The sequence below is a fragment of the Rhinopithecus bieti genome, unplaced genomic scaffold (assembly GCF_001698545.2).
Source record: "Rhinopithecus bieti isolate Rb0 unplaced genomic scaffold, ASM169854v2 scaffold_39703, whole genome shotgun sequence".
Classification (NCBI taxonomy): domain Eukaryota; kingdom Metazoa; phylum Chordata; class Mammalia; order Primates; family Cercopithecidae; genus Rhinopithecus; species Rhinopithecus bieti.
In genome coordinates this window covers 848,456-869,869 of record NW_016816905.1, presented here as the reverse complement: position 1 = coordinate 869,869, position 21,414 = coordinate 848,456, and the positions used below count along the sequence as shown (strand labels likewise).

The window sequence follows — 21,414 nt, the reverse complement described above, 5'->3', positions numbered from 1 at the left end:
TAGGATTTGACCTGTTTATCAATTAATTGTGCAACAAATTTATATTCTAAAAGCATTTAGGGAAATGAATGGTTATTGTGTATGATAGCCATGTCATAGAATTGGATGTGAAAGAAACAACTGATTCAAATCACTAGAGCTTATTTTCATACTCTTGAAAGCAGTAAGTAGTAAAGAGATTGAAACAGTCCCCTAACTCCTTACAGTATAGATTTAAAAGCTATGATAACTTGAACCAAAATATACAGTTACAAAACACTTTTGCTACAGACATAGGAATAGTCTATATGACTTTCGTGATTTTAGCAGGAGATTGAAAGGAGAAAATGTTTTCTTCATCCCTACATTCTTGGTACTTGCTTGTGGAATTCTTCAAAAGTGGTCCACAGAACTAAATTCCCCTTTATGTGCCTATAATTTGGAGCAAGGCTTTTGCAGATAAGGTTATACATTGGAGGCAGATAGGGCTACATATTGGAGGCTTAACCTTGCTATAAAATGACCAACTATAACAAAGAAATCTATGTAAGTCCAAATTCTCGCAGATCTTTTTTAAAGTATTTTATCAGTGAAGGTCCCGAAATATTATTAGGTCATAACTACATTTCTCTGTAACGTAGTCCTATAACCTGAACTATGAAGTCAAAGCTGGAATCTGATGGACTTTAGTAACTCGGCCTCCCCAGCGTTGAACAGGAACATCAACAGCAGTATATGACTGCACCCAACCTAGAGACTGCTTATTAGAGCTGTGTAGAAAATAGCTGTATTAAAAATCTCTGTAATAAATTAGGGACTCTTATTGGAAGCTCCTTTTTTTTTTTTTTTTTTTTGAGACGGAGTTTCACTCTGTTGCCCGGCTGGAGTGCAGTGATGCAATCTGCGCTCACTGCAACCTCCACCTCCCAGGTTCAAGCGATTCTCCTGCCTCAGCCTCTCGAGTAGCGGAAGCGACACGCGTGTGCCACCAGGCCCAGATAATTCTTGTATTTTTAGTAGATACGGGGTTTCACCATGTTGGCCAGGATGGTCTCCATCTCTTGACCTCGTGATCCGCCCACCTCGGCCTCCCAAAGTGCTGGGATTATAGGCATGAGCCACCGCACCCGGCCGGAAGCTACTATTTTATTTTTAGGACAATGTGATCTTCTAACACATATAAGCCCACCTTCCACATGGTGGGTCCTACGACTCGTCTCCTTTAATCTTAGTTTCAGGGCTCTAGAAAAGAATTTCTATTTTACTAAGGCAGCCCGTGGGACTCCCAAAAATTAATCTCCTGTAATCTGTATAACCTTCATTTTAAAACAGACTATTTTAAATGGCTCCTATAAGTTTAATTGTATTTATATAGCTGAGTACAGATAAGGGTTTTGTTTCTGTTTTTGAAATTCCTAAAAGTGTCACTTTACAGAATGCCAGATCATTGAGGCGTGCCCATTCATAGCACAACATAGAAACTCACTGAAGCTGGAAGGGTTGAAATCAAATTTCCACACCCCCATGTAAACTCTACCTGTAGGCCTCCACCTAGAGGGTGGGGGCCAGGGGAAGTCTTAGTAGTCAGATCTCTAACACAAAATGTTAATTCACTATATACTCCTAAATCTTACAAAAATGTAATATTTTATTGGGGCTTTTATTGGTAAATCATGGATTCACTTCCTTTTGCTGATAGCCTCTTATTTATTCAATTCTTGATAACTCCAGTTACTTAGAAAAGTGCATTCCTGAAATAAATTGGATCATACTGTGAAAGTAGCTTATTGCTGAATATGTCAATTCCTACTTTTCAAAAAGAAGTACCTGGGTCTCATGGTGCAATTCAAGAAGCCATAATGATGGAACGATGCTAATCAGATATAAAAATATGGCTGGTGAAAACCTGTGAAAGAGAGAAGAAAAAATAGTTTAGCTAATTTAAGCTAATTTTCAAAAAAAATTAAGAGGAAGAATGAAAACAAATGCACATACTCTGACCACATTGAGTCGAACCTTTTTATCTCAAGTGTTTATTTCAATGAAGGAAAAAGCATTATGTGATTTCTGCCATATGGATTACAAAGAAACAAAGTAACTGTAAAAGGCACTAGCAGCTGTCATTCTCACTGAATTTCTAATCCAATTAATAGACATTAATTTTGATATGGTTTAATGGGACACTGCCAATTAGTTTCAGGCACAACACTGGATATTTTGTATTTAATATGTTTTACAAAATATGTTTTACAAAAAGCAAACACAGCAGCAGTAAATCTTGGATTTATTAGACATTACAATTTCAAGATTTGGCTACATTTTGCAACATTAACCTGGAATTCTGAGAGCTCAAACAATAACATGGTGCTAGAACACAAAAATCAGATGATAAGGACTAAGAATGAGAGTAACCCATTGGCTTTGTGTGTGATTTGCTAAACCTATAAAATAAAAACACAACCAACCAACAGTGTAAGCCTTTGGTATTTTTTTTAAGTTATCTATATTCACTGTTTTCTCATTCAAAATTCAGAGAGGAATCTGAAGAGTGGACTTTTGTGATCCAGCACACTCAGGTTCAAATGCCAGTTTTGGCACTGACCTCTCAGTTTGTTTCCTAATCCACAAAAATGTCACTGTATCAGCCAACTCAGGCTGCTGTACAAAAGTACCATAGACTACGTGACTTAAACTACAGACATTAATTTTCTCGGTAGCTCTGGAGGCTGGAAGTCTGAGGTTAAGGGGCCAGAAGAGTGGGATTCTGGTGAGGGCTCCCTTCCTGACACGTAGACAGTGCCTTCTCCATGTGTCCTCAGACATCTGTCTCTTCCTCTTCTTATAAAGCCTTCAGTTTTATTGGATTAGGACCCTATCTTTATGACCTTATTTAACCTTAATGACCAAATTAATCTCCAAATATTGTCACATTTGGGATTAGGACTTACATCTAGAAATCTGGAAGGGGACACAATTCAGCAGTTACATTCATCTCACAGAGTTTTTTATTTTACTTCCTGTAAAGCAGTGCCTGGCAGTGGTGGGAATTCAATAATAGGTAGATATTACTCATATTATTATCAGACATGGTACAACATAAATGTTTCCTTAAAATGCTGAAATAAGAAAAATAACATACTTTCCAAATTTATTTCTTCAAATTGGTCCGAGCACAGTGGCTCAGGCCTGTAATCCCAGCACTTTGGGAGGCCGAGGCAAGTGGATCACTTGAGGTCAGGAGTCCGAGACCAGCCTGACCAACATGGTGAAACCCCGTCTCTACTAAAAATCCAAAAAAAAAAAAAACCAGGCATGGTAGTGTGGGCCTGTAATCCCACCTATTCGGGTGGCTGAGGCAGGAGAATTGCTTGAACCCAGAAGGCAGAGGTTGCAGTGGGCTGAGATTGGCTACTGCACTCCAGCCTAGGCAACAGAACAAGATTCCGTCTCAAGAAAAACAAACAAACAAACAAGCAAACAAAACAAACTGAACTTTATTTCAGAGGACTCTTGCATTACAGAACATCTCAAAGTCAAAATTATGTCACCATAATTGTATTAAAATGCTTTTAATACACAGCAATAGTTTGAAATGACCTAGAAAATAGAAATGTTAATTGCTCAACAAGTAGAATTATTTGAGATGAAATGTTACCCAAACTATGTTATTATAAATCAGGAGAGAAAAGTGAAATGAAAAGAGAAAATTTAGAATGATATTTTAAAGGCTATTAATTCTTTCACTAATAAATTTTTTCAATTTCTAGAGAGAGGAAGGGAGAAAGGGCAAGAGAAAGAGAGATCTCTTAAAAAATCAATATTTAATATAGATACTCCCCCACCTTTGATTTCCTGTGAAAACCAATTTTGAAACAAAATGTTATGGGTCATGATATTATTAAAATCTGTGTTGGAGGATGGTGAAGCTGTAGAGGGATATCAAAAGCCCATGTTTAGCATGCTCTTAAAAAGAAAAGAACAATTAACTTTTTGACCTCACATATCAAAGGAAACATCAGGAGAGAGTATTTCCCTTGTGAAACTGGGAAAGAAATTGAATTCTAGGTCAGAGGGACTGTAGGAATATGCATATTTTTGTTTGGAGACATCAAATGTTGGCTGGATTGCAATTTTGTTGAGTCTCTTGGGATTAATTTTGAGACTAACTCCTCCCTAACAACAATGTAACAATAATAATCTAGGGAAACCATAGCATGAACACATAATAGCTCTTGAAAAAGGTTAAAAATAAAACAAACAACACCCTTAACATCTTCTATGCATAAGATTTATTTCTATAATTGGAAAAAAAGTACTATCCTGTTTCAACATATTTCATCTAACTGGGAAACTGGTTATATAAACAAACAAACTTCAAGATTCAAAATGTTTTGTTTTGCCTAATAGAAAATCTAAACTCCATAATCTGATATTCGAAGACTTCATTATCTGGTCTTATCTCCACTTTTCCTTCCTCTTCCCTTATCACATCCTATCAATTTGAGCAACTCAGTAGTTACAACCAACTGTGTATGTTAAATTAAACAAACAAAATGCTTTGGAAAGTTCCTCTCACTTCAATCCTCTTTATTAGATTATTTGACCTAATGAAGAAAGGGGTTAGGAAAAAGGAATCATATTGAGGGTCCAAGAATTAATTATATTCAACTCAATTCTCAGCCTTGTTTAACTAACCATGTGTCTCTGGTAAGAACAAAGTGCTCTCTGCTCTTTTAGTTTGGTTAATCTAAGGAGAGAGGTTCTACGATGGTTTTACAGCAAATATCTCCCCAAATTATGAAAGCTTATTTTGGAATGTCTTTCTCTTGCACATCTATCCACCAACATTCTACTTGTATTTTAAAGGCATAGCAGGAATTAATCTTAACCTGTATTTCTCTTGTGGCCCAACACATGCTGTACTGTTTTATAGTTACATGTATATTAGACTTTGCTTTCCTAGTATAAGTTCCATGAAGAAACGTCCTTAGTCTTATATATCTTTTTATCTCTTTCCTCTTCCCACTCCTTCATTTTTTCTTCTCCCCAGTGGAATCATAGTGTCTTACTAAGTCTCAAATTAATGCTTATTAAGCAAATGCCTAAATATTTGAATGCCTGAATTTATAAAGGAAGGAAGGACTGAGCAAATAAAGTGAATAAAGACTACTGATATCTACAAGGATCTTTCATTTCAAGAGGTCTGGTGTCAAGTAACCTCTTCTAGCTATGACCCTTGAAATATTATATGTTAGTAAGACCCAGTATAAATTTCAGAAACTTAGAAGACCCAAATTTGAATCCTGCCTTTTCCATGCACTCATCTTTGGAAATTCACAACCTTCCCTGAAACTGAATGTCCTCATCTGTAAGACAGAGAAAATAATACCCACCTCATAGTGTGGTTATGAGGATTAAATAAGACAATGTGTGCCATGAGATTGACACCTTAAGTGCTCAACAAATGTACTTACTGCTTTCCCTAGACTCAGCTCTGAAAATGTACTCATGGCTACATATTTGTGACTTATGCTTATGAAGGACTCTTAGAGGACACCCAGTTAGGACACTGGTTCTTCATATAATTTATAATGAATTATATTTTTAAACCATGATTCTCAAAACTAAACCTGTATAAGGTCATGCACACTGGCTCATGCCTGTAATCCCAGAACTTTGGGAGGCCAAGGGGGCCGAATCACTTGAGGTCAGGAGTTCGAGACCAGCCTGACCAACGTGGTGATCCCCATCTCTACTAAAATACAAAATTAGTCGGGCATGATGACTTGCACCTGTAATCCCAGGTACTCTGTAGGCTGAGGCAGGAGAATTGCTTGAACCCAGGAGGTGAAGGTTGCAGTGAGCTAAGATCACACCACCACACTCCAACCTGGGCAATTGAGCGAGACTGTGTCTCAAAGAAAAGTAAAAAACAAAACAAAACAAAAAAAAACAAAAACAAAAACTAAACCTATATAAAACTCCTTGAATCAAGGACCCTTTTTTTTTTGTACTGCTGAATACAAACATCATTATGCCTAACTTCACAATCCATGTTGAGGCAATTACTGTCACACTGCCATGGTTTGCATGGAGTATCTGTCCATCAGGACCTACAAGATGCTGCCCACTCAGGGCCCTGCCCACCTCCTGGGCTCTGTTGCTTGCCATTCTTCCAACTGTGTTCATATAACAGTGTTCTTCCAGTTCTCGAAAAAAACCAAAGTGCTATCGTAACTGAAGCCCTCACACATGTATTTCTCTCTTTAGAAATGCCCCCTCTCCTACCTTTTAAAATTTTTTTTAATTTTTATTTTTTAAATTATTTTTTATCTTCCATAGGTTATAGGGGTACAGGTGGTGTTTGGTTGCATGAGTAAGTTATTTAGTGGAGTAAGTTATTTAGTGGTGATTTGTGAGATTTTGGTGCACCCGTCACCCGAGCAATATACACTGCACCCTATTTGTAGTCTTTTATCCCTCAACCCCTACCACATATCAGTTATATGGGACTTCAGAAAACTTTCCTTATTCCTTAAGTCTAAATTAGCCCTCTCTGGTCACTTCTAAGCCATAAATTTTCAATATTTATAATTACATATGTGCATATGTATATGTGTGTGTATTTGATATCATTTAAGTGTTGACTCCAAGCAATTCTAAATAATGCAAGCACCAGAACTGGGTCTGTCTGCTCAAAATTGCAGTCATCCCTTAGAACCTGGGAGGGATTGGTTCTAGAAACCCCGCAGGTAGCAAACACTATGAATGCCTAACTACTTTATATAAGATAGTGTAGTATTTGCCTATAACCTATGCACATCCTCCCTATATTTAAATCATCTCTACATTACTTATAATACCTGACATAGGTGTAAATGGTATGTAGATAATTGCTGTACTGTATTGTTTTTTATTTGTATTATGTTTTAGTGTCACATTGTTGTATTTTTTCCCCCAAATATTTTTTATCTGCAGTTGGTTGAATATGCGGATGTGAAGCCTGCATATATGAAGGGCTGACCGTATACTCTCTGCTCCTTCCAGAGTATCTGGCATATGATGAGCTTGCCACAAACATTTAGCGATTTGATAAGGCTCTGGTTGATTTACAGTTTCTACTTTTTTGACACTCTGTTGCTGGTTTGACTAAAAATTTCTTCTTGAAATATCATCATAAACTGATTTTTATTGGAAGTTTTACAGAAGAAAACTAATTTTATATGTTCTGCTCCTATGAAAAATGTAATATTTTAGCGTGATATCATTACCACTAATTATTATTTTGAGGGTTTGCAGTATTGTTGATCATGTATTGTCAGTGCAATTCATTTTTAGAACAAAGAAGAGTGTGAAGTTTAAAAATTAATAAACCAGATTTTATTTTAGTCTTTGTCTTGATGGCATTAAGAGTAAGGAGATATGGAGTACCTTGTATGACGACTAATACCATGGAAAGGTCTGGCCAACTCACAAATCATTTATATCAGGTTTCTGGATAACTGTTTATAAAAATACAATATATTGGACTGATAAAAAACTGATAAGTATATGATTCAATGACTAAGACATGTCCAAATGAAAAATTTTTACAAATGGACAATATCCTATTACCAGTGAGCTATCTGCCCTTAGAAACTCAGATTTATTACAATCCCAATTACCTGTCAGAATACCAAAGTTGTCCAACATGAATTCTTTAATGCCAAATTATGTTGCTCAACTATTTTTTCATATAAAACCCTCTTAAAATCTTTCTTTTCCATGAAGTTGTGTTTTTTTGTTTTAATTCCATAGCTCTTAGCCTACCTACCAATTCTCTCCCAAGTACACAAACAGGAGCACCATCTCAAAGGAGTTTTTCTTTATATATTTACTTGTTTATTTAAAAATTCATTTGTTTTATTTTATTTGTTTATGAAATATATAGGTATATGTGTATATATATAGGTCTTGCTACATATTAGACACTGCTCCAAGCTCTTGAAAAGCTTTACTCATTGCTTTTGTCAGTTCATTTCATCCAAAAGTAAAATATTATTTACCATACAAAGTTGTCATTTCAACAAATTATAATGTTTTCTACAAAATGATATGTCATGACATTTAGCAATTTAGCCCTGCAGTAAATTTTATTTACTTTGACTCACCATTAGTCTAGAATTAGGATTCCATTTTCCTCTTTCTAAAAATGACAATTGTTAATGTTTTCTTATTGAAAAAACAACATCCACTCATTTTTATAAACAAACAACAACATAAATAAGCCTATAGAAGAAAATCAGCCATATCACTACCCTGTTTAGTTTTGTCTGTCTTCTGATCATATGTATATATCTGAAAATGGATAGTATTTAAGTGAAGCAAAAATAATATTCAAAATGTACTTTAATTGAACCCAGATTTTATTTGTATTTCATTTCTCAGTATTTTCTCCTCTGTAAAAACAGAGTGAAATTGTAGACCCAAGTTTCAAAATCTCATGTTAAGTGAGATTTTGCATGTTCTCAGTAAAATTTCTGGAGCAATTTATAAAAATTTATTTTCATGGAAATAAGAAAACTAGGTCATGATATTCTTTTGTAAGTCCCTAAACCTGTCTAACAATGCAAAGGTTGTCTGTCCTTCTTACATGTAGACTCATTTGTCTAAGTGGGCCTTAACATGTACGATTTCCATCAAGGCTGCTTGGCAAGGGCTTTCTGTTAGTGTGTAAGGGGAATATGATGACCAATATAACAACCTCAGTATTTCCTCTACCTCTCTTCAATTCCTCAAAGTGAACCCAGTGCTTTTGCAGAACACAAAGCCTCTGAATGCCTGGGAAGTCACCAGTGTGACCCCAGCCACTACCCATTAATCTTCTTGACTAGAATGTCCCTCATCACCACCTCCCTTCCCAAAGCCCTTTGCAAGTGCCTGTCCCCTGGCAAGTAAGCCACAACTAAATGGCCAAGAGCTAATGAGAATTCCCCCCAAAATGGAAAACTGAATATAAATGAGAATGTTTTAAAAGGTGCCAAGATCAGGCCGGGCACGGTGTGTCACGCCTGTAATCACAGCACTTTGGGAGGCCGAGGCGGGTGGATCACAGGGTCAGGAGATCGAGAACATCCTGGCTAACATGGTGAAACACCATCTCTACTAAAAATACAAAAAAAAAAAAAAAAAAATTAGCCGGGTGTGGTGGCAGGCACCTGTAGTCCCAGCTACTCGGGAGGCTGAGGCAGGAGAATGGCGTGAACCCGGGAGGCAGAACTTGCAATTAGCCGAGATCATGCTACTGCACTCCAGCCTGGGAGACAGAGCAAGACTCTGTCTCAAAAAAAAAAAGAAAAAAGTGCCAAGATCAGTTGATAGGTTTGTTTATTCAGTGATCTTAAGGACACCAGACAAATAATGACAGAAGAGACAAGGAGGAATTTCAAATGGGTTGAGAAAATCCATTGCAATGAAATCTTTCTTTGTATTTCCAAAGCCCTTGAAGATTGTCTACATTTAGGTTTTGTAAAGAGAAGATACTGCTGAATGTGACTCTTAATTATAGTTTTCATTGTTAGTTGTTGCAATTTAAAAAAATAAAGTCATATTCCCAAATAATAATATAAACTGATAGCAAAATTAGTACCCCATATACCTCACTCAATCTAAAATTTTCCAAGAGTAGGCCTAAAGCAAGCACAAGCTTTATTACAACTGAAGTTGTTCACAAACTCCAGCAATATGTTTCACTATTACTAAACTAGTTATAGCGACAAAATATGAATTCATTTGAGGATCTACATACTATCTTTCTCATAAAATATTTTAGAAAAAAAGTAAATCATGGCATCCTCCTAAATGAATTGTTCCAATTGAAATCCTAACTATCACCATCATGATATTCTTTCAGCCTGAAAAGCACATCTTTCTTTTCTGCACTCATAACCACTAGTACCTCAGAAATCATTTACCTCTGAAATGTTCCTTGTCAACAAGCCTACCTTACTGATTGTATCCTGATTCTGCAGGCTTTCCACACTCTCGGACTTAATTTGTGAAAAATTATTTGGTTCTCTAAATGTCATTTTATATTGTTTTCATATAACTATATATATTTTCTATTTTTTATATAACCACCATCACAGCATCTGGTACAATAAATGCTTATTTAATAAACAAATGAACTTACATTGCTGCCAACTACAGGAACTTTAATGCTCTCTGAGAAAATAAAATGCATTATAATTGTTATTTGTGTAAGGCTTTAGTTTATTTCATTCTAAGTGAAGACAGTAGTACTTATTTCTGTTCTGTAGAAGAGATTGGCTTTTTAGGACAAAAGTTAAAATAGTCTAGAATTTTCCCCTTTTCTTCCTTTTACATCCTGTTTTGGTTTTACAAGAATATCTGCTTGTGCAAGAGTACATCTGAGGCAGACACTCTTGTATGTAGTGTGGACTTCCCTACATTGTGTTCTAAGCAAAATCATCGCAGTCTTCCTTTAGCTGGTCACTTGAGTTTTACCTACATAATTAAAACAAAACAAAACAAAACAAAAACAGAAAAAAAAACACCACCAACAAAACTTTGACCCTTTCTCTACTACAGACAATCCTTGACCCTAAAAATTATGTAGTAATGTAGTTACTGAATACAAAAAATAACAAATAGGTTGATGGAGTAAGGGGAAGACTTAACACAGGATTACCAAGCTTTCAATCCTGGGAAGAAGAATCTTTCTCCAGACCTCGAAGCTGTAGCTTCCCCATTTGCAAACAGGGGCATAAAGACACTACCAGGGCTATTGTGAGGATTGAATGAGTTGATGCGTGCAATGCCAGTGCCTGGCTCAATAAATGTGAGTGTTCACCAGATGCTAGGAGTTGTTTTCATTATCTATTATTATCAGTTGTGACCTTGGATAAATGATTTAGTGTTGGTGTGCATTAGTGTACTCACCCTAAAATGGTAATTAAGATGGCAACTGATTTATAGAGTCATTGTAAGGATTATATGAGACAAGGGAAAGAAAGCAGGCTGTAGCATTGTCGGTACCCAATATTTGATAAGTGGTACTACCTCCATTATCATCATCACCATCATCACCTTCATCACCATCATCACCACTAGTATTAGAAGACTGTGTGAGAATGGCACCAGCCAATTTATTTTGAGGCTATTTCAGGTAGATTAAAATATGTATGGGACAGGAAGCTCAATCTGGGAAATAAGAAAGCAAAGGAACACTATAGGAACAGCTCCACTCCCTCATCCAGGGCTACAGCAGCACTGATGTTAGAGGACCTCTTAAGGATGATTGATTTTTATTCTAATAAGTGGATAACATTAAGTCAGTTGTACATTATCTACCTCTTTGAGGTAAGTCAGACAAAACAAAGATAAAATGTAACCCATCTCCTTAAATAACTATAGGTAATAGGTTTATATTCAGAGAAAAGTAAGAAAATTAGCGTTCACCCTGGCATGTTACATTAACAAGCCTTATATTCTTAATATGATTTCAATATGACTTTCCAAAAAAGTACATTTCATTAAGTGCCTACATTAAAAATTTATTTTTTTAAAAAAAGGGAAAGAAACTGTTATTTTTAGCAAAACATTTTATATACTGAAGGCCTAATTGTCCTAGTACCAAGACTTTATAGGAACTTCCAGAGTAGTGGGGAATATACACAAAGGGAGAATAAACCTTGACGTAAATGTGAATTTTCCACTGTTGGAAAAAAGTTAAGCTATTCAGATTTGTCCTGATGCTGTATGCATAATGTCACTGCCATGAGAAGAAATGCATGAAATTTAAAAGTAGGAATATATTTATTTATACTGACTTATAGGAGCTGCCCATGCTAATTTGTACTTTGTTTTTCTTCCAGTCAAGTACAAGAAGTGAAAAAAAAAAATCAGTAACCTTAATTTTCAGTTCTAAGTGTCTCAGTTGAACATGATCATAAAGAAAGCATGGCCATCATTCAGTGGTTCCATTTCTTGGAGCTCCCATTCTACTTGCAGACATAATTATTACATTGGTCTGAAGTCCTCTGTGAGGCAAAAGAAGGAAATATGACTTCTTGGGAGTAAAGCACCGTACTAATTTTTGAAGAAGACTCTTCTTCCTAAACCATGACTTGGATTACTAAAAGCGAAGTCATTTGCTAATAACATTCAGTGTGTGCTTCCCAAAATGATGCACATTTAAGTCATCCTTCTGCAGTGAGTTCAAGACTCAGGATATAAAACACACATTCCCAAAAACATACAGGAAAATAACAAATACAAGCATACTTTGGTTTCAGATATCTCAATAAAGCAGATCACACAAAATTTTTGGTTTCCCAGTCCATATAAAAATTATATTTACACTATACTCTAGTCTATTAAGTGTGCAACAGTATCATGTCTTAAAAAATGTACATACCAGCCCGGTGTGGTGGCTCCTGCCTGTAATCCCAGCACTCTGGGAGGCCGAGGTGGGCTGATCACGAGTTCAGGAGATCGAGACCATCCTGGCCAACATGGTGAAACCCGTCTCTACTAAAATACAAAAAATTAACCAGGCGTGGTGGTGCGCACCTGTAGTCCCAGCTACTCGGGAGGCTGAGACAGGAGAATGGCTTGAACCCGGGAGGCGGAGGTTGCAGTGAGCCGAGAGCATACCACTGCACTCCAGCCTGGCGACAGAGTGAGACTGCATCTCAAAAAATAAATAAATAAATAAATAAATAAATAAATAAATAAATAAATAAAATGTTTTATTGCTAAAAAGAAAATGCTGACACAGAGACACAGAGTGAACACACATGTCGGAAAAACAGTGTCAAGACTTGCTCCCATCAAGGCTACAACAAACCTTAAAAAAGAAAAAAGCACTATATGCAAAGCACAGTAAAATGAGGTATGCCTGTAGTATAAAACCTCAGATACACTAAAAAGCTAAAAAGAGATTTCAGGAAAGTTGGACATGAAGTGTGAAGAGGGAGAGAAATTGTTTATCTTCTGGGAGAATTTCCAGTGCCCAAGTTGGCCATATGGAAGTCACAGGGTCTCCTTTCAAATCCCTCTATCTCATCCTCTCTGGGGTCCAAAAAGATTGCAGTGGGGAGTGGGGAAGGAAGAATTTTGTTTCCAAACCTTCTCTCTGGCATTTTCATAAACGTTTTTGATGGAGGAAAGTACATAGTATCACATACTACAGAATTACATCATACAAAGTTCTTCCACATTGCTCAAAACTTATAAATCGAGATCAAATTTCACACAGTATGCATCTGTTGAGTCTAGGTTTTCAATTTCACTGCTGAACTTTTCAAATGCAATTGAATGATCTGAACAGATTTCAGTGAATTTTTTACAAAATTGGTTTGAATTTGAGATCAATTTAGGATAGAATCCTTTCTGTTTCCTAACTTGTCTTTTCTGTTTTCAGCTGTGAGCCATCTAGACAATTTCTAATACACAGTGTTTAACATGAGGTATTGTAAAGTTAAAGAAATTCAGAAGAGTTTTAACATGGAGTCTAAGGACACTGGAATAAAAGAAAAGGGAAGAATAGAAAACAGTATTAATCGGTTATTTGAGGGTATGTCAGAAATATTTGAAGGCTCATGAAGATTGTCCCTTTTTCTTATCCTCCTCATGCCTGGCTGGCACCCTCTCTCCTCGAAGGCCTAAGCCCAAAGGTCACATCCCCAGTTAGGACTCTCTGACCATCCAGTGGCACCTTCCCCTGCACACCCCCCTCACTCTGTCACCCAAACCACTGGGGCCTTCAGAGTTCTGATCACTCATTTGTTCAATTTTCTGTTACCTATTCATTCATCTGTTTGTTAATTACTTACATCTTTATTTTCTGAGCCCCATGACTAAAACGTGAGGTTTGCGAGGGCAAAATTTTGCCTGTTTATTCACTTCCATATTGTCAGTACTTGAATAATGCCTTACACAATGTAGTAGATGTTCCATACATTGTTGTTGAAAGAAGAGTGTAAACACTCTGTGCCCTCTCTAGAGAAACCTGCTCAAGGTTGCCTAATTCACCTGCCTACCCAGGAGGTTCTGTCTCTACATGGCCTTCGCACACCTCTCTCCAGATGCAGCTCTCACCCATTCTTCCTGCGACAGCGCAAATGCTGTCAAGTTTCCTGTTCCCGACCCAGTATTCGGCAGCACATCCTTTCTCCTTTGAAATGCTGGAGTGAGCAAGACTGGGAACCTGGAGTTTTCACTCTTCTCTCTCAACCGACAACTAACTGGTCCCAAAAGAGATGACTTAATAACTCTGTGCCTCAGTTTCCTCATCTAAAAATGGGAGAAAACAGAGAAACAAAATAAACTAGACATTGAAAGGATGAAATGGGATCATCTGTGTGGAACACTTGGAAGGTTCTGGAACATAGGAAATGCTAAATATTCATATTCATTCTGATTGCAGCACGTTTGAGCACTTTATCAAAATGCTACCTTTTAAATGTCAACCGTGTCTGTTTTCTGTTTGTTTTTTTGTTTTTTTTTGTTTTTTGTTTTGGTCTGGTCACGCAGTGTTTAGCATAGTACCATATCATGCTTGCTCATTAAGCAATTCAAAAATACTTGTCTGATTGAACCTAATAAAGTAAAAGGAAATGAGAGATAACAAAGCAACGTGACCAAATAGGTGAGTTATTATTTATTAACTCACAAATGATATTTTCCTTGGATTTATCTGGGGAAGAAAGCTCCAGTGCTTAAAATTGTATGCTTTTGCTAGTAAGTTCAACTTAGCTTTCTACTTATTCTCAGATAATGCCTGCTTTCGAGTGAACAGGCTTCAAACTTGTCACAGTCTTAGTAATTTTTTTCTATCCCTGAGGAATATTTTATTGGCTGGAAAGCAGCTGAAATGTTGCCTTTTCTTTGACTTTACCTAAATGGTAATTCACAGATCGATTGGATTGTTGCCCAGACAATAGAAAATCAAATCAAGAAAAGCTTAAGCCAAGTGATATTCATTTTCATCTTACAGAAATGTAATTAAATACGCAGGTGAAACAGATAAATATTAGGTGAAAATAAAAGCAAACTCCAGGAGTACACATTTTTTTAGCTTAACGGGGGACGTGTTGTTGGCTCACCTTCTCTATTCTATAGTATTCCAACAAATTAAACCTCTCCAACTGGCGAGTTAGTAGTGTTGATGTAATGTTGCTTGTCCCTGGACAGCTGAACTCAGCAATTCCAGTTCCATGTTTCCTTTCCAAAGGACAGCTAAAGAAACATTCTCTGGATAAGTGTCATATGTTTGCTATGTTTCAAAATATTTAGTTCACATTTTCCTCTATAGCTCTATTTATTGTTCCACGATTTCTATAGATTGGACTGTCCAAGTGTAAATTTAAATTAAAAGGACTAATATTCAAAGTAGCCCAGAGTAGTCCAAAGGAGTCATGCATGTGATTTCAAAGAAAAGAACTTTTCCACCATATATATATATAATATATATATACTAGTATATATATATATATAATATTAGTCCATCATTCAGGTTTATTCAATCACTCAGTCTATTCTAATATATTCCTCTTTATTTATTTTCAATCTGGAAGGTTATTTTTTTCCTTTACCCCTTCTCTTTCTCCTCCTCCTTCTCCTTCACTCCTTACTTCAACTTGTAGAAACAATGCTTTCAATTGATACAAAGGACAATTCTTTTACATTTTTAAAAAATGTAACCACAATATACACAACTCTATAACTTTAGTGTCTTGATAATATATCATGGACATTCCTCGAGTTTAGTGGTTAACATCTAGTTCATTATTTTTAATGTCAGTAAAATAGCCTATAGTATGAATATTTCACAATTCGTAACTATTCCTTTGATGGATAATCAGTATGCTTTCAGTTTTACTTTCCACAAACAAGATGGATATTAATATTTTTGCTCATCTCTTCACATATGGGTACCTTTGATTCTATAGGGTAGATTCCAAAATATAAGACTATAAGAGCAATGGAACAAAGGTTTATCTATATATCTATATAGATTAATGCATATTCATATTTTCTATATAGAGGTATAGATGTTGTCATAATGTTTGCTTCATCTCTATTTAATTCCATCAGCCTTGATTTTCTAATGGAAATTTTTTCTTAACACTCAAAACCAAAAATTATACCTTGCTTTACTCAGAATACTTCACCTAGAAAGGGAATGTTCCCCAAATCTAGCCCTTTTTCATTGTTACCATATTGCTTTAAGGATAATTTCCTACATGTTTTAGCAGCCCATGTTCTGATTTTTTTTCTCTCACATTTATGACAGAATAGTGTGTGGGCTTTGTCCACCACAAGAATGAACGTATTTGTATACTCAGTTGTATTTGGTAACATCAACAGAATAAAGCACTACTAATCATATTCCTTTTTAGACCATTTACTAAGACTCATTTGTTGCTGAAATTTTATGCTAAGTCAAATCAATCAACTTTTTTCTTTGCTTATTTTCAAATATGAGTGTAGATACTATGCCAGCAAGATTTTCCTTGAATTAGTGTTATAATGCACAGTATATATAATGGTTCTGTTCTTCTGAAATAAAGGTGAGAGGTTTTTTTTTTTCAACATTTTTGCCTGGAACCAATGGTGTATTGGCTAGTCGCTCAAGTAAATTTGTCTGACATGTGCAGATCTAAAATGTGTCTAGTTGATACAAGGTGAAACCCCGTCTCTATTAAAAATACAAAAAACTAGCCGGGGGAGGTGGCGGGCGCCTGTAGTCCCAGCTACTCGGAGGCTGAGGCGGGAGAATGGCCTGAACCTGTGAGGCGGAGCTTGCAGTGAGCCAAGATCGCGCCACTGCACTCCAGCCTGGGCGACACAGCAAGACTCCGTCTCAAAAAAAAAAAAAAAAAAAAAAAAAAAAAAAAAAAGAATATTTTAATAAGAAGAAAATAAAGAAAAATCTTTGGATCTAGAAAAGATCATTGCTTTTTTATTCATCACCAATCAACATATATTATTTCATATAATTCTCTAATTGCCCATGAGGTAAATACTCACAGGTAAGAAATTGAGGCTGAGACACTAAGTAGCCTGCTCAAGGTCTGACAGCAAGTAGGAAAACCCAGATTTTATCCCATTATCTGTCTGATTTTGAGGTGATATACTAAACACTAGTATATCCCCAGTTCCCTGCATTACTTGACCTACTGACCATCACTCATTTTCATCCCAACCATTTTTCCTCTCTCAGTTGTAAGTTACATGTCAGTCCCAATCAGCAGTAAACAAAGACGTAGACATGAAGGTAAAGTTCCATTTATATCGTATTTATACACAATAGGAGTGTTTGACTTAATGCGAGTGAAGGCCTCTGGTCTACTCTTGGAGGGAGAGAGCAAGCCCCTCTTCTGAGGTTGAAGGTCTCCTAGAATCTCTGGTGGTTGGTGGCAGGACTGTTTTCCATGGAACCGTTTTCAGCCTCCGACTTCATCTTTCTGTGACCAAAGGTATTTCCACTCTGGTTTGTTAAACCTACTCAGTCAAAGTTAAATCAATGTTATATGACCTGCTGAGTGAACAAACACTTTTCTCCCCTTTTGTTTCTTTAACCCTGAGGCTTATTTGGGAAGCTAACACCATTTTTCTTTGAGATTTCCAAAAGGCACACTGAAAAGTACCTCAAATGTCTCATGCTTAATAAATTCTTCATGGGGGTGGGGAAGTGGAGGCAAGGGTAGTCACATTCCCATCCTGGTTGTATTAAATTAGAATTGTTCTTGAATAATTTGAGCATTGATAATTCTAGAAATGTTTCAACAGTAGAAAATGTAAGCAAGATTCACATCATCTTCAGAGGCAACATGTTTTCTTCCATGAACTGTCAGGAAATACAAAGCGTTTTGTAGTTTAATATGTAAAACTGTAGAGGGGTGGTTTCATTTTTTGAATACAATGACTATAATGCCATTGTGTATGTAATTTGCAAATTGCCTAATACCATTTTCTCCTTTCTCATAGCATGAGGTATTTTTAATGTATTGATATATATGAAAACACATCCCATTTTAAGAACTAATACAGAAAGAGGCCTAACTTGCAGAAGTTCTGGATGAACTTCCAGATGGATTCCTCTGGGGGTTAGGAGAGGCTCTTTGTCAATGGCAAGAGAATATTTTTCTCAATTATTTGATTGCCATTCAAGCCTTTCGGGGAGGAAATGAGCACCACACGTGGCGTGTAGTTCTCGCACACAGAGGTTAAGACTGAACTACTACCTGCTGGTCCCTTCACCAGCGTTACAACCCGTTCCTGGCAAGATAGGCAGGCCGTTAGCCAAGCCCCAAAGCCACCAAACCCAGACACCTGAAGCTGGCGCTGTGCCAGAGAGCGCGCAACGCCTGCGGCTGGAGGGAAGGGAAGCGGATGAAACCCCAGATGCGCAGCGAGGGTCTTCTCGTCTTAGGAGGGTGGCCCGTGTGCTCAGCTCTTGCGAAGGTAGCTGATGCCCAGCGAAGGACATTCCCACACGTGCACGCACGCAGAGTAACCCGCGCACACTCACACACCCCAGTTTCAGAAGGCACACTACATGGCAACCTCCTTGTCCCATTACTCCCCTATTTGGGGGGCACATTCAGCAAAACAGAGCAGCGCTTCCTCTCTTTACTGATCTTCCAAGTTTCCAAACCTGAGACTGGGTGACTCTTGCCTAGGCTCACGGATCGAGCCTTCCCAGTGTTGCACTGAGACCCTAGGGTAGCCCTGGCGTGCCCAAGAGATGCGCAAGCATCTCGTGCCTTCCAAGCTCCCAGCGAGGACAAATGGGGTCCAAATTCTAGTAGAATCTGCGGGTTGCGGGAAGGTGGACTCTAGGGCTGCCCGCGAGCGCGGTGGGGGACAATACCCTAGGACCCCGTGAGCCCTCGCTTTCCCGGGGCACTCTCACCATTTGTAGCCTCTGCCGCGCTTGAACCTGAGGGTGAGCGCAGTCTCCAGGAAGAGCAAGAGGTTGAGCAGCGCGAGCAGCCAGTACCACGACTCCTTCTTCACCTCGGTCACTCGCCAGACCCCTACCAGCGAGTGCAGCACGAACAGCAGCCGAGTGGCCAGGGCGTTGAGGAAGACCAGTCCCTCCATGCTGGCCCGCGCACTCTGCCTACGGCCCCTTGCCTGCGCCCCCAGGACCCTGCCGGGCGCGCCCGGCGCCCACCCGTGGGCAGGAATATGACAAGCACTGAGACCTGCTGCTGCTTGTGGTCCCTTCTCACCCTCAGCGCCCGACGCCGGTAGAGCTGGTGCGCAGCTCGCCCCTCCCCCAAACTTCCTGAGAACTCTTCAAAGAGGGGCGAATCCAAACCCAGCTTTTCCAGACGGCTGGGATTTCCAGGGAGTGTGTAGCTGCGCTGCCCTGGCTCCTGGGCGTTATTCTCCAGCGCTGCCCACCCCCCTCCCAATCTCGGGGCCAGTCTCCATCCCTGTCCTCTATCCCCGCCCCCGGGCCTCCGTGAGGTCCCCAAGAACTTCCCCATCACGAGGGGGCGGAAAGAGAAGGGAGGAGGACTGAAGGTCAAGGTGCAGCAGAGCCAGAAAGGCGGAGGAGGAGCGCATCTCTGGCAGCTCCTCCTTACTTTTCCTCCTTACTTAATTCACTCCCACGTTTCACGCTGTCATGGTGACCCGAAGCCGGGACGCAGGAGGGCCAAAGAATCCAAGCAGTTTTAGAAACCCGGCTACTGCCCAGCTTGAAGAATTAAAACTTCCTAGGATCAGAGGCAGTCAGACCCTCCGGGCTTTCTGCGAGCTTAGCACACCTCCCTGGGCCAGTGGGTAGCCCTGGTCACTTTTACTCCTTGAAGATTCCTTATTGTGCCATCCCCCACCACACCACATCCCTGTTTTGTTTTGTTTTCTGTTTTGTTTCGTTTTTCCTGAAAAAAATATAGGAGTAGCAAGATAAGACAGCAGAGGGGAAAGTGGAGGAGGAGACGACGGATGATAAATAAAGCCAGGAATGCGATTAGAAGGTAAAATGCATGCACTCCCAAGTTCAACGACCTGTGCTCTTGAGATCAACGACCATGAACTAAACTCTCCTCCTTCCAGCATCCAACACAAGGAATGAAGTCAGGGTTTCCCAAAACACCTTCGTCGTTTTGTTTCCTTGTTTGGTGTCCTACCACCTGTGCTACTGTTGACTTAACACTTTTCTTTAAATGTCCTCACATTTTTACTCAAATAAATATATTTTAAAAAGAAACTTGTATCACTTGTAAATGGAAAGCCTGTAGAGTTGTCTATAGTTGGAAGGTAATTACAAAAATAACTAAAATATAATAAACTAAGTTATTGAAATCTCTCTAGATATTAATTCGTGCCTTCCAAAGCTTTGTGCCTCAAACTCCCTCTTTCTTTGTTATAAAGGAAGATATAGAATTAATTAGTCATATTACTATAATACCAACCAAGCAGGAATGCTCCCTTGACCACATTAGTAACATTGAAAGTGCATGGGGAATATCTTTCTGATTAGGTATAGTCAAGTTGAAATCATGTCATACTTTTCTTAAAATCAAGTTGAAAAACTGCGAGTTATATGATTAATGTCTCCATTAGGTGAGAAATCTCTGATTGCTCACAAGAAGCTTAGAAGTGATTTCCGATACTGAGATCTGAGAGAATTTTTGCGTCCTCCTGTGGGTCAGCATTCTCCCACATCTTACAGGAAACCCAGCAATGATTTACAGGTGCTGCTTATTCTAGTTCCTAGTGTCCTTCAATGTTGGCTGATGACACAGTGACCACAGGCTATTCAGTGAAGTGGAAGAGCATAGTGTGGCAGACGAATGCCATGGAAGGAAGCAGTGTGCTGTGGTGGTTAGAGCCCTGTACCCACCAACCAGCTGACTTAGACTACTCACTAAGTCACTTAGTAGTATTGTGCCTTTTGTCATTCTGTAAATTTGGCACTAAATCTATCTACTCACAGGGTCATTGTGGGGATCAAATGAGTTAATCCATATGAAGTGCCTGGCATGTGGTAAATGCTTGGTAGACATCAGCGATTATTGGAAGGACCAAGAAAATTACGCCAGGGGAGCTGCTCTTCGATGATCTGAGACAAGTAATAACAGGATTGGAGTGGAGGTACATGACATTCCTGTCGAAAAACCCCAGATGAACACATCTGGAACTGAACAAGTTGAGTTTATTACTTTTTTAGTGAGGGGGCACACTCCATGGGCCACTGTGGAGCATCTCAGTATGAAAGTTTTAGAAAGGTTAAAAAGCATTGGAGATAACATTAGACATGATTTGGGCTTGACCTATGTGATTTGGGGGCTTAGGGAAGTGAGGCTTTACTCTAGATGGAATGCTGTTAGGAAGTGGGGTTAATTTCATGTTGGGCGTGTTGATAAATCTAATATAGAAATGGATGTTTGTGGTTTGTACAAAATT

General features: G+C 38.4%; 1 protein-coding gene across 1 annotated transcript in view; it reads right to left on the bottom strand.

The window, feature by feature from the left end:
- Positions 1-19,464, bottom strand: part of TMEM26 (transmembrane protein 26) — a 48,124-nt gene extending 28,660 nt beyond the window's left edge. Inside the window, exons 1-2 of the mRNA XM_017855515.1 lie at positions 18,905-19,464; positions 1,807-1,885 (exon numbers count right to left, since the gene is read on the bottom strand). Coding sequence (XP_017711004.1) covers positions 1,807-1,885; positions 18,905-19,095 — 270 coding nt within the window. The 5' untranslated portion in view covers positions 19,096-19,464. The remainder of the gene's footprint in view (positions 1-1,806; positions 1,886-18,904) is intronic.
- Positions 19,465-21,414: the final 1,950 nt, after the last annotated feature.